At 30.6% G+C, this 12,500-nt stretch overlaps 2 protein-coding genes across 2 annotated transcripts in view; one reads left to right on the top strand and one right to left on the bottom strand.

Moving 5' to 3' along the window:
- Window positions 1-6,337: 6,337 nt before the first annotated feature.
- LOC107028627 (NAC domain-containing protein 79-like) lies at window positions 6,338-10,056 on the top strand. The gene is made up of 3 exons (XM_015229768.2): window positions 6,338-6,712; window positions 8,135-8,400; window positions 9,481-10,056. The coding sequence occupies exons 1-3, from the start codon at window positions 6,538-6,540 to the stop codon at window positions 10,054-10,056; spliced, it is 1,017 nt and encodes a 338-aa protein (XP_015085254.1). The 5' UTR covers window positions 6,338-6,537.
- Window positions 10,057-10,321: 265 nt separating this feature from the next.
- Window positions 10,322-12,500, bottom strand: part of LOC107028626 (apolipoprotein A-I) — a 9,802-nt gene continuing 7,623 nt past the window's right edge. The window contains exons 11-14 of the mRNA XM_015229767.2: window positions 12,114-12,194; window positions 11,943-12,004; window positions 11,680-11,812; window positions 10,322-10,697 (exon numbers count right to left, since the gene is read on the bottom strand). Of these exons, the coding sequence (XP_015085253.1) occupies window positions 11,731-11,812; window positions 11,943-12,004; window positions 12,114-12,194 (225 nt within the window). The 3' untranslated portion in view covers window positions 10,322-10,697; window positions 11,680-11,730. The remainder of the gene's footprint in view (window positions 10,698-11,679; window positions 11,813-11,942; window positions 12,005-12,113; window positions 12,195-12,500) is intronic.

Below are 12,500 nucleotides of genomic sequence, written 5' to 3'. Positions count from 1 at the left end.
TGTTACGGATTCAAAGACACCTTTTTTAATTGGAAAAGCTAACATAAACTCATTCATGTTGTGCATCTATGTTCCACTTCCTTTTTCCCACACATAATTTGCTCTTTTCAAGTGTTCAGTTTTGACTTGCATAATTAAGTTTGATTTATTTTATCTCCGGCAAATGCTAAAAGATGTTTGGGTTTCATCTTCTTGTGTATTAACCTTGTTTATTACAATATGCATTGCAACTGTTTGGAAATACCATGCGAGTTTGAGGAGTCTGTAGTTAAATTTTGGTATATGAATGTATTGCTGTAAAAATATCCATTTTCTTTGGTTTTGCTTTTCTTGATCCTTTTTCTGTGCAGGATTTGAAGACGCGAGACATGCATCACCTGCCTTTTACACGAACCTGCCAATGACATAGTCTACACAAGGGCGGAGCTAGGTAGGAGCAAGGAGTGTCATCCGAACCCCTTCCACCAAAAATTACATTGTAGATACAAGGTTAAAAAAATATTTTTGATTTATATAATATAAGATGTTGAATCCCTTAGCTTCTTCATATTTTTGAACCTCCTAATGAAATTCTGGTTCAGCCACAGAGTCTACTAATAGTTTACGGTAATTAGGTCGATTTTGTATAACTTCTGTTCTATTACTTCAATTTTTGATTTGTAGATAGACTAACCTATAACTAAATTGAAACCAATCCATCTTTTCCAATGCAAATTCCCTTATTATAACATTATTAGGGTTTGAAAATCTTAATGTATTTAATAATCTCAATACAGCAGCAGCTGCATGAACCAAATCAGAAAATATACGTAACATAGATTCGAAAGTGTAGATTGTTAGGCGTATGGAGTGATTAGCTTACCTGAAAGTGTAGATTTTTAACTATTTTCATTTGAAACTAATTTTATTAAATTTCAAAAATACATCTTAATTAAACTTTATTACCTCTTAACTTCTTCTTTTTTTAAATTTTATGCACTTTTTTGACTTATGTGACATCCATATAACATTTTTTACAATTTTATGCACCCTTTTAGTTTACATCACATTCAAATACTTTTCATGCACTTCAATTGTGTGAAGTCGCAAAATATGTCATGTAAGACAAAAAATACACAAAATTACAAAAAATATAAGTAGAGAGAATAATAAAATATCTCTAAAATTTCGATCATCATCTAGGTTTAACTAACTTTGTAAAATAATACTACCCAATTGCTTATTTTGAGAAATATGTTTTTGAAAATAGCTTTTCAAAGCAGTGATTTTTGAAGAAATACTTTATGTTAGACAAATTCATCTATGAAGTGTGTTTTAGTTTTTTAAGATAATATTTTATCTGGCCAATATTTCAAATTACAAAAACGATATTTATTATAGATCCTGCAAGCCAGCAATAGAGGCTGCCAGCTTTGTTTGCCTCTTTGTTAAATTTTTTTTTACAATACAGCGATTTTAAGAAGAAAAAAATTTTTGAACGAAATCGCTGTCACAACAGCGACATTTGTGTTTTTTTTAAAAAAATTAACAGGTCAATTTTGTCAGAAGAAAATCACTCTATCGAAAGCGATTTTACCCTTTTGATTAAAAAAAAATTGATGTACCATTTGAAGTATTTGACAATTTTTTTTTTTGCCCTTTTAACTTCGAACTAAATAAAATAATTAAATTTTAATCAATATAAATATACTTAAACAAAAAAGAAAGAGGGAGAATTGTTGGAGTATACTCCCTCCGTCCCATATTATATGACATTTTTCAAACTTCAAGATTCAAACAAGTTTAATTTTTACCATTTTCATAAAACCTTTTATACATTTTGAACTACCAATTATTATAAATTATAGTACTTTTTACATAATTTATAAATGTATAAATTTCATTTAATATTCAAGATTACATGCGTAAAACTATAGGTCAAACTTAAACTATTTGACTTTCGCAAAACGAAGATAAATTGAGACGGAGAAAATCTTATTTTATATTGGAGCGATACATGTATTAAATAAATGATAAATAATTTAATAAATACAAGCATCTAAAACCCAACTTAAAACCAGAGAGACTTTGTTTTAGATGATTTTATGTATCTAATTAACTTTAAGTTCAAGTTCTATTGAAACTTTGGTATTGGAAATATGTATTTTGGTGCTGCTTCTTTTGTTTCTAGATTAAGTAAAAATGCTCATTAGAAGTAAATATTATTTGAAAAATGTTTTACAAAAGAGTACTTTTGTGAAAAATAATTACCCTTTGATCAATAAATTTAAAAAACACTTTTGATTAGCAAATAGTGTTTAATCAAGCTTTTTAAAAGTGTTTTAAGTATTATTTTTTAGAAAAGTGCTTTTAGGGAATAATTACTTTTTTTTAGCTTATTCGAAAAATAAGCATTTTTTGTAACAAAAAGAAAACTGTAAAAAATGTAGAACTTGTTAATACTATTAGGTTCGAATTATATAATTTCTCTAACCTAATTATTTTATAAAATTTATCAATCATTTTGAAATGGAGTAATACTAGTGTCGATCTGGTTGTGACGTTTACAAGGGTTATATAGATTATTTTCTTCATTCACATACGGTATTTATTAATTTTGAAAAATTATATGAGTAAAATTTTGAGGAAGGTCCTCTAAAGATTCTCGAAGGTTAGAGGTGTACCATTGCTTACATTAGGAAGATAAATGACATGTATAATGGAGCCAAGACTCAGGCTAGAGCGGTGGTAGGAGACTGAGAGCACTTTCCAATTGAGACGAGGTTGAATCGAGGATCAACACTTAGCATGAATCAAAAGGGTTTAGGTTGAGTAAGAACAAAACAAATTAATTGAATAGCAAATTCAATAAAAGATATCCCAAAGAGAGATAATTTCAAGCATTTGGGTCTTTAATCTAGGTAACTAGGGATGTTGACTATAATGTAACATATTATGCGACGTGGAGAAAGTGGAGTCTTGCATGTTAAAAAAAACATCACCTAAACTAAGTTCTATAGAGTGGTCGTTAGGTAACTTTGTGTTCTGTTGGGTCTTGCTTTCAGAATCTTGTGTGTTAAAAAAAAGTATCACCTTTAAGATAAATTCTATAGAGTGGTGTCTAGAAAAACTTTGTTCAATGGGGTCTTCCTTCATATGATTGCGTATTAAAAAAAAGTATCACCTAAACTTTAAGATAAGTTCTACATAATGGTGGCTAGACAAACTTTGTTCTATGGGAGGAGTCAGAGGCGAATCTAGGACTTTTCGAACATGGATACACCAAAAGTAAAATGTATTAAAGTGAGAATTGATATGTTTGTTGTGAAATTTTACGGAATATGATATGTTTGTTGCCGTCTTCGCATGTAAATATCATACACTTGTGCAGTTAGCTTTTTTATTCTATGGAAAAGGGATAGAAATCTAACATTTTATTCTTCTATTGTAGAATGCGGTAATTAGTGATATTGAAGGCTAAATATTTGACTCAAATCTTGAAATTTCTGTTACAATATTATATTTTAGTTTAAGAAAACAAGTTAAGTATTGATTCAGAAGTCTCCACTCTATTCATGTAAGTCTTTTTTTTTCCGTAGTTAGATAAGTTCTATAGAGCGGTGGTTAATTAGATTATCCTTGTTTTATAGATGAAGTGTTGTTCTGTCTAGAAATCATCACATGTTGCATGCTGCGGAGATAACGATGTCGTTGAGATAGATGTGTGGACATACTAGGAGTTGCAAAATTAGGAATATAACGTTATCCAGGAAAAGGTTGAAGTGGGCTCTGTGGTATACAAGATGAGAGAAGTGATACTGAAATAGTTTTGATATGTGTAGAGGAGGGAGCCGACAACTAAGTGATCTTTTGCGAAAGGTTGGTTATAAGGGTTACATTGACTGGCTGTAATTAGACGATCTTAGGAGATGTAAGTAAAACTTTATTAACCATCAAAATAATAAATTCAAATTAGTCGTTGAATCAAAAAAGTTAAAAAAAATATGTGAGAAGTTACATGATTTTTTTTAATAAAACAATTAAGAAAATAAATATAAAATTAGTTTGTTTCATAGAAATATATATAAGCCATTTTGATAACAAAGGATATAACGCTCTGAATGTCAAAGTTAAGAATATTATCGTGATCGATGTATGAAAATAATTAAAAATATACATAGTGTGAGACTTGTTTCTAGGGATTCTTTCTAAATTGTCTCCTTGAAAAAGACATATCAACTACTTTCTCAATAATTTTAGACAAAGTCATCGTTAAATAACAAAACAAGTGCAATGTTTTATTAAAACAAGCACGAAATCTTAATTAATTAACTCGTTAGCCCTAACTACATAACTTTGAAATTATAGTTACCTGTATGACTTGACATATTTTCTTGATAATTACATTATTATCTTCATAAGTTTCTGTTTAATAGTTATACATAAACTCGCATATTATATATTAAAGTAAATAAATGAAGGACAAGTAATGTGTATTACTATTTACATAGTGATGTGAAAATGTTTATATGTCCTTTTTGTTATTTCTAAGAAAATGGATTATTTTGTATGGAAATTATAGGAATAAAATAAAAACATATATATCGATCGAATGTAAAAAGAATTATATGTATATAAATATAAAAAGTAGAACATTTTAGTTTGTCATGGTGTATTAGAAAATTTTCAAATCGAATATCAAGCGTCTACCGTATTTTTGAATATGGAAAAAGAAAATATAATTACTTGTACGACTTAAGTTAACTGCCACAAATAAAATCAATACAATAACTGATAATGACATTGTAGCGTGGATTGCTGTAGTAATTTAATTAATTAATAAAAAACATATGTATGGTGAAGTATATAACAAGTAAAATATGACGGAAATTTAATTTTGTAGTTTTTTATAAATTTATTTTTAATTTTATAAGTGATTATAATTGATCATTTTAACTGAAATTACCGATAATTTTTTCACTTAGAGAAAAACGCTAAATTTTAACAAAACTGATTAATGCATTTTTACGAGTTTGCATTTGTGGCCCAGGAACTGCTATTGCGATCGAGGTCCCTAACAAATTCAAATATCAATTACTAAAAGAGGTGAAGGGATATTTTTTCAATTAGATAAATGACAACTACCCTAGCATAAAAAAAATATTTGACAAAATGTAACTGTTCGTTGGAACGTGATATAAATGATTCGGATATGTGTAGAGGAGAACAAGTGTTAATGCCCAATAAAAAGGTGCGAGAGGCTAGTGGTAAGAGGTACGCCAGAGAGGTGGTTAGACAGGACATGACGCAGCTTTATATTACCAATGACATGACTCTAGATAAGAAGGTGTGGAGGTTAGTATTATTATCGTGATATCCGTTTAGTAACCTGTCGTAGAAGTAGTCGTACCCTTACAGTTCTTGTCATATGTTGTTTATTGTGTTTCGATTATTACACTTGTTTATTGTTGTAATTGTTTCTTTCGTGTATACTTTACCATGCTTTCCTAGTTTTCTTAATTAGTTGTTTCTTTCGAGTAGACCTTATAATGCTTTAATTTCCTAGTTTTTTTACTAACGGCTATGTTTTCTTCTTCTTTTTTTACTTGAGTTTGATGCACTTGAGCCGATGATTTTTCGGAAAAAGTTTCAACCTTCACGAGATAGCGGTGAAATTTATGTACACTGTATTCTCCTCAGACTCCACTTAGTGGGATTGCACTGAATATATTGGTGGTGTTGTCATTTTGTATTGATTTCTCTCTTCTTTGTTTGGAAGTATCTATATAGGCTAACCCTTCCCATTTAAAAATGTTTAAACTTATTTAACCTAATTTTAATTTGTACTTAGGTAAGGTTTGTATCCCTATAAATTTTTTGTACTTACCATGAAGGTGCATGATGGCTTATGAAAATTAAATAAAAAGATCATGTGTTTTCTTTAATTAACCAAATTAAGAGGTCATAAGGGACCAAATCAGGGTGTTCTTGTGCTCAATAAATTGGTTGAGACCTATGCAGACTTGGTTTCAAAACTAGTGACAAAAAAAAATACAATGTAATTTTTCTTGTCTGTTCAGTCTTGGTGTACTCAAAAGTGGCAAGTAAAATTAATTGAGATACATAAAAATTGACCTAAACACCACGATTATTTTTAAAAAAAGTTCACTTGGCACCGTGTACCTTAAGATCCATGGTAGGTGAGAGCTTCTCAAACACATTATATATCTTCTTTAAATTCAACAAGAAGAAAACTATATATCAATTTTCCCCTATAATATAAAATTAACCCTCTAGCTTATACTTGTAACAAATGTTTAGCAACAAGTTATCCAAAGATCCATTTATATTCTCTACATATAAGCAACAAAAAAGTTTTTTGGCAACATAATCCAACAATAAATAATTAGTTAACTAGCCATAGTCCTAAATCCTAATTAATTTCCATATACCCCTTGAAGTAAAAACTTTTTTTTTCTCTCTTATTTGAGAAGTTCTTTAGGTTTTCAATTAAGTTTCAAGGTTTAGGGTTTTTTTTTTCGTCGAAAATCTTGAAAAATGGAAGGAGAAGTAAATGAAGAAATTGATTTACCACCAGGATTTAGATTTCATCCAAGTGATGAAGAACTTATAACATATTATCTTATGAATAAAATTTCAGATTCTAATAATTTTATTGCAAGGGCTATTGGAGATGTTGAATTAAACAAATCTGAGCCATGGGATCTTCCAGGTATATACTTAATTAATTAGTTGTAATTTACAATCCTCAAAACTTGTTAATTACTTAAGCATGTATTTACAATAAGCCTATTGAAATTAAATAGTAGTAATACATTTTTTTCTAGCCCTTCCTTAAGAGGTCGATCCCACCCTTTTTGCTTTCTTGCTGACTCAAACTCACAATGATCTTCAGAAAGGTTGTCACCACCCGAGCAATTCTTTTTCGTAAATGGTAGTAACACATATGGTTATAACACATATGGTTATATAAATCAAGAAAGCAAGAGCTAGGGTTTTAAAATGGTTTTTTTTTCGTATATGACATTTTAATCAGATGTGTCGTGTTTCTAGTCCTGGAAATAAATTTTAAAAATCCGATAAAATAAGCACTTCTTTCTCCTTAAATGGACCTAAGTTATGTAGTTCGATAAATCAAGATAATAAATTTTGAACAGATTAAACAAAATATGGATTTGTTTTTTTTTTTTATTTTTCCTCATAATTCCTACAACACCCTCTTTAATTCTTTGAAAATCATGACATATATATATATATATATATATATATATATATATATATATAAGAGCATATAATTACGTTTTGATATGATTTAACTTATATACAATACTATAAATAATTTTTACAGCAACTTTGATGTTAATTATAACATGTTGTCATTTATTTCACCTAATTTGTCATATAAAGTAATTTGTAATTATCTTTTTTATAACGTAAATTACCTTATTAGGTAAATAACGCTCTATGCACGCTTCGCTAAATATAAATACATAAAATTAAAGCCTACTCTATGGTGCATTTTTAATTGCTTGCAAGCTTCATCAAATTAAATTGTTATAACAAAAATAAATTAAGAAAATTTTCTTTTTCTTGTTCCTAAAAAAAAACAGTTCTTGAACTATTACTTTCTTTGTCTCAAATTATGTGGCATCATTCTGACTTTGAGAGTTAATCTTTAAAATTTTGATTATAAATTCAGATATGAAATCTTTTAAAATTTTAAAATAAAATTTACATATTTTGAAACTATGTAAAAAGTTAAAAGTATTGTTAGTCACAATATAATCTACAAAGAAAAGACTCATTTTGACTTCAAAAGTCAACCTTTCAAATCCTGACTAAAAACACGAATATAACATGTTTAAAATAAATTATGTAAAAAATAGTACTCATAGCCACAAAATAATCAACCATTAAAAAAATTTATGCGGTATATGAAAAAATTGGTCCTAAAAAAAAATTCTGACTCTCGATAAACAAAAAATGTAGCATAAATTGTGACGGGTAGAGTAAACTATACAAATTGTATTTATTTGATTTCTTAATGCACATGATGTTTAATTATAAAGTGACACTTATTCTGAAACGGTCTATATAATCAAATTAACTTTTTTGGAAATTAATTATAATATAGGGAAGGCAAAAATGGGAGAAAAAGAATGGTACTTTTTCAGCCTCAGAGATAGAAAGTATCCAACAGGAGTGAGAACAAATAGAGCAACAAATAGTGGATATTGGAAAACTACTGGCAAAGACAAAGAGATTTTTAGTAATTTAGAATTAGTTGGTATGAAGAAAACATTGGTATTTTATAAAGGAAGAGCACCAAGAGGTGAAAAAACCAATTGGGTAATGCATGAATATAGACTCCATTCCAAATCATCCTATAGAACACACAAGGTATGTACTTGTACTTTTCTAGTCAGTTTCGACGGATTCAATAAATATATCAATTCATTTCTTTATTTTACGTGCAAATGGGATAAGGAGCATAGTTTCAGTTCCAAGGGGGATCTTTTTTCTTTTTTCTTCGTAATATTAAAATTTTAACGTTCTCACTAAAAGTAATATGAATTTTCTGTTCCTTTTTAGTTGTCATGTTGTTTTTTTTGGAGAGTCAGTTTGACTTATTTTTAAAGTTAAATTATATTACATTAATTCAATGTTTTTGGAAAAAAATATTGGAAATTCGATAACTATACAGCAAATACTATAAATTGCAATTTTTTTTCATATCAATATGCAGAGGTGAACACAGAATTTGAATACCAACAACACAAGGACATTCATATGCTCATCATGGTGCACTATAATTATATCCTAGTTTCTTAAAGATAAATATACATATATACAACTGATTTTTTTTCTGAAGTTGCACGTACACCGCAGTTATAAGTGCGAGTCCACCTCTGATGAAAAAATACATTTTAAAATATTAAACAAAATTCATATTGTTTGACTCTCAAAAAGACAACTATGACAACTAAAAAAACGAAGGAAATACTTAAAATTTATAGCATTATTCTAAACATAGAAATATATCGTATTTTTTTAGGTCGAATTAAAGGAAAATACATCATATAAATTAGTACAGAAGGAACATATATATTGATAGTGCAAGAGAAACTATGTAGTTGTAGTCTTGTAGAAAATAGTTTTCTTGTTTGCTCATATTACATTACATTGTGCAAATCCAAAATTATTCTGGAAAAGAATTTTATTAATTGTTTCTTCAGAAATTACTAATATTTCAATTCTCAACATGAGCTTAGTGTATTGGATTGTGCTACTTAAATAGTTTAAATTTCTCGATCTTAATTGATCGTTTGTTAATTTATTCTATACTAGCTAGCTCTAACATACTTGCATGTCGACACACTGTTTAACATAAGTTTCAAAAGTCATCTTTTTTTCTATTAAAATGTCGTGTGAATTTAAATTAACTTGTGTTGTATGTATGTACTCTGGAATATTTTTCAGCAAGATGAATGGATTGTTTGCCGTGCATTCCAAAAGAGTAATGCAGGAGGAAAAAGAATTCATGTAAACCCCTACACTGCACTTGATCAAATCAATCCAAATACAATATGCATTTCTTCACAAATTATGATGCCACAAGTTGGACATAATACATTTCAACTAGCCATGAGAAAATCATCATCATCAAGTGCTTACACTATGATCAATCATCCAGAAATTCAAGAAGTTCTTCGAGGCGTTTCATCGTCGTCATCGTCTAACTTGATGAACTTGCATCCAACTCTTCAATCCCAAATGAACTATAACGTAGGTGGAGGCAATGGTTTTACTATTTCAGGCTTGAACTTGAATCTTGGCGGTCGTGGTGGTGGTGGTGGTGGTGGTGCCACCACTACTCAGCCAGGATCACCGCCGCCACGGCCGCGACAAGATGTGAGTTCTTTTCATGTGATGATGACAACTCATGATGATCAGGCTGGTTATGGTGAATATATGAGTAGTGGGAATGTCATGAATAGATTTATGGTTTTGGAAAATAGTTCTCATGATTTAGAGAACTGTTGGGGTAACTATTGATGATCTATGTTGTTCGAATCCTCCAAAAAATCGCGTATCAGACTTTACAAAAATCGCGCTTTTTTTGAAGGATTCGAGTAGATGTAATTAGAAGACAAGTAGTACTCTATGTAAAGTAATTAGTAGTTTGGAGATGGAGATAAATCTATTTATAGGGTAAAGTTCGAATGAATGGCTTTAATTTTGTAGCATTTTCGACCTTCATCCTAAACCAATTCAAAGTTCAAACAACATAGAAAATTATTCAACACAAAAAGGCCAAACGTACCTGTGCACTCCGGTGAACTGTTTATATTTATCCTCCGTTTAAGTTTTCGAATAATTTTTCCTCCATCGTTACACCTATGATCAAATATGACTGAGGAGATCTTGATACAGCTACTTTGATATGTAATACACAACTAAAATACAGTGTCGCAAACATTGTAACCTGACAGCGAGTAGTGGAAAGACCACAAAACACCAACCCTATCCAAAGCAACATAACAGTAATAGTACACAAGTAAATTTCTCACACCCACTACCCTCACCATTCATGCTTTATGCACATATGGAAAATCTATGCAGAACTTGGAAAACAAAAAGAATCTGCAGATCTGACTGATACTCCAAGCGCCCGGTGAAACAATGACATGACCCATCTGCAAATGAGATGAAATGAACCCAGCATCATACAAGTAGCAGTAAATACTGTAATTGTGAAAGAACTGCAAAATTTAGTCAAAGAAGATGATAGATAGCTACTCGATATGAACATAATAGTTTGATGTCCCCATACTATTTTCTTTGAAACTATAAATTCATTCTTTGCTAACTACAAGTATTTCGCTTTACCTATCTAGTTCTCTTACAAGTTATAGCTAATTTTACATATCTTGGCTCATGAAACGTACCAACTCATTGACATCCTTGGGAGTAGCCCTTTTTCACCACATACAGACGCAAATATGCAGTATGTGAAAATTGATATTCTTCCAATGTGGAATCAGAGGATCAACTAAGACAAAAATAAACCATTGAGTTGAACTCTTCTTTGGTATCAAAGGTAATAAGCTAAGTCATCGACTTCCAGGAAAGAGTAGAAGAATGAGACTGACCAGAAAATTACCGAGGCCTAGTTTTACTGCTTTATTCTAAAAAGCATGGAACTCGAATCCCTAGAAAAAATCATATACCAATCACTTGGGGTAAATCTGGGGTGTAACTTGGTACAAGGATAAAGAATGTGGGGAATGTGCTACTTCAGCTTCTGGCCAAGAATTGTCACGACTCACATTTTCCAAATAAACAACTCCTGATCTCATTATTTTTGTTACAAGCCATCAAGAAATACCCGTGTTCCACCCATGAATAATACACTGACATGAGAGTATTTTCTTTAGCAAAAGTCACCTTATAGCAGCACAAAAGAACAAGTACAGGCATGTATGCCAAGGAACTTCAGAACATTTCTTAGAGGCAATCTAATTTAAAAACATGCTACTACTACCATTAACCTTTAATCTGAAAAGCTAACACTGTGAATCTGATCCAAGTCATACATAAATTCAGCTCAAGATATATAAATGCATCCATAAATTAATTTAAACCAGGTAAATAAAGGAGGCAAATTGCTAACGATACCTGCAAAATGTGAATACTTGATTTCTGATGAAAGCACTGTACTACCTCCCCCTACTTGTCTGTGTGCGCCCTCTTGGACTTACGGCGTGAATGGTGTGAATGACCATGTCGAGTAGGTTTCTTCGCCTTTTTACTGTCACAAATAATAAAATACAGACAATTCTGAGCCTTGTAGAATTAAGTAGATCTACAGACGCTTCAATATAGAAGGGTAGATCACTGTGGAGAAAGGCAAATAAGGGAGCAGAGTGAACTGTGCTAACCAGAAAATGCCAGACAAAAGTTTGAACAGAATTATAACGGGCAAAGCCAACACTGCTGAAGCCTACAGCACAAAAGATCAGCAAAAATTTCTTAGTATGAAATCATCAAATTGAATAAAACAGCAGAGGACAGGATGGCAAGACAATAGAATATGACAATCAGATACGTACAGCAAACCAGACGAACTCCTTTGTTGCAAGAGGTCTTGTAAGCTCATGTTTCTTCAGTGTTTCATCTACTGTACCTTGCAGCTTCAGGTGGGAATGAAACATTGATTTAGAATATATGGAACAAGACAATTTAAATACTATAAGCAACATATGCACAGTAGAAAAGGCATTTGCTATTTCATCGATCCTTCCACCAGATCATTTCAAATAACCGTAATATAACCTTGTTACCTCTTCTAACAACAGTTCAAAAGCTCCTCTTCTAACCCTAGAATACCACATTATCATTCTTCTTAATCATCTTGCCGAGGGTCTCTCAAAAATAGCCTCTCCACCTCCACGAGATAGGGGTAAGGTATGTGTACACTCTACCCTCCCCCTCCCCCC

The sequence above is a fragment of the Solanum pennellii genome, chromosome 8 (assembly GCF_001406875.1).
Source record: "Solanum pennellii chromosome 8, SPENNV200".
Classification (NCBI taxonomy): Eukaryota; Viridiplantae; Streptophyta; class Magnoliopsida; order Solanales; family Solanaceae; genus Solanum; species Solanum pennellii.
Note: the sequence above shows the minus strand (reverse complement) of the source record. Positions and strands in the feature narration are given on the sequence as shown.

Excerpts from the sequence above, each read along its gene's own strand:
- LOC107028627 (XM_015229768.2), top strand. The coding sequence starts at position 6,538 with ATGGAAGGAGAAGTAAATGAAGAAATTGATTTACCACCAGGATTTAGA. Across the intron at positions 6,713-8,134 it reads TGAGCCATGGGATCTTCCAG|GGAAGGCAAAAATGGGAGAA; the intron begins GTATATACTTAA and ends ATTATAATATAG. Across the intron at positions 8,401-9,480 it reads CATCCTATAGAACACACAAG|CAAGATGAATGGATTGTTTG; the intron begins GTATGTACTTGT and ends AATATTTTTCAG.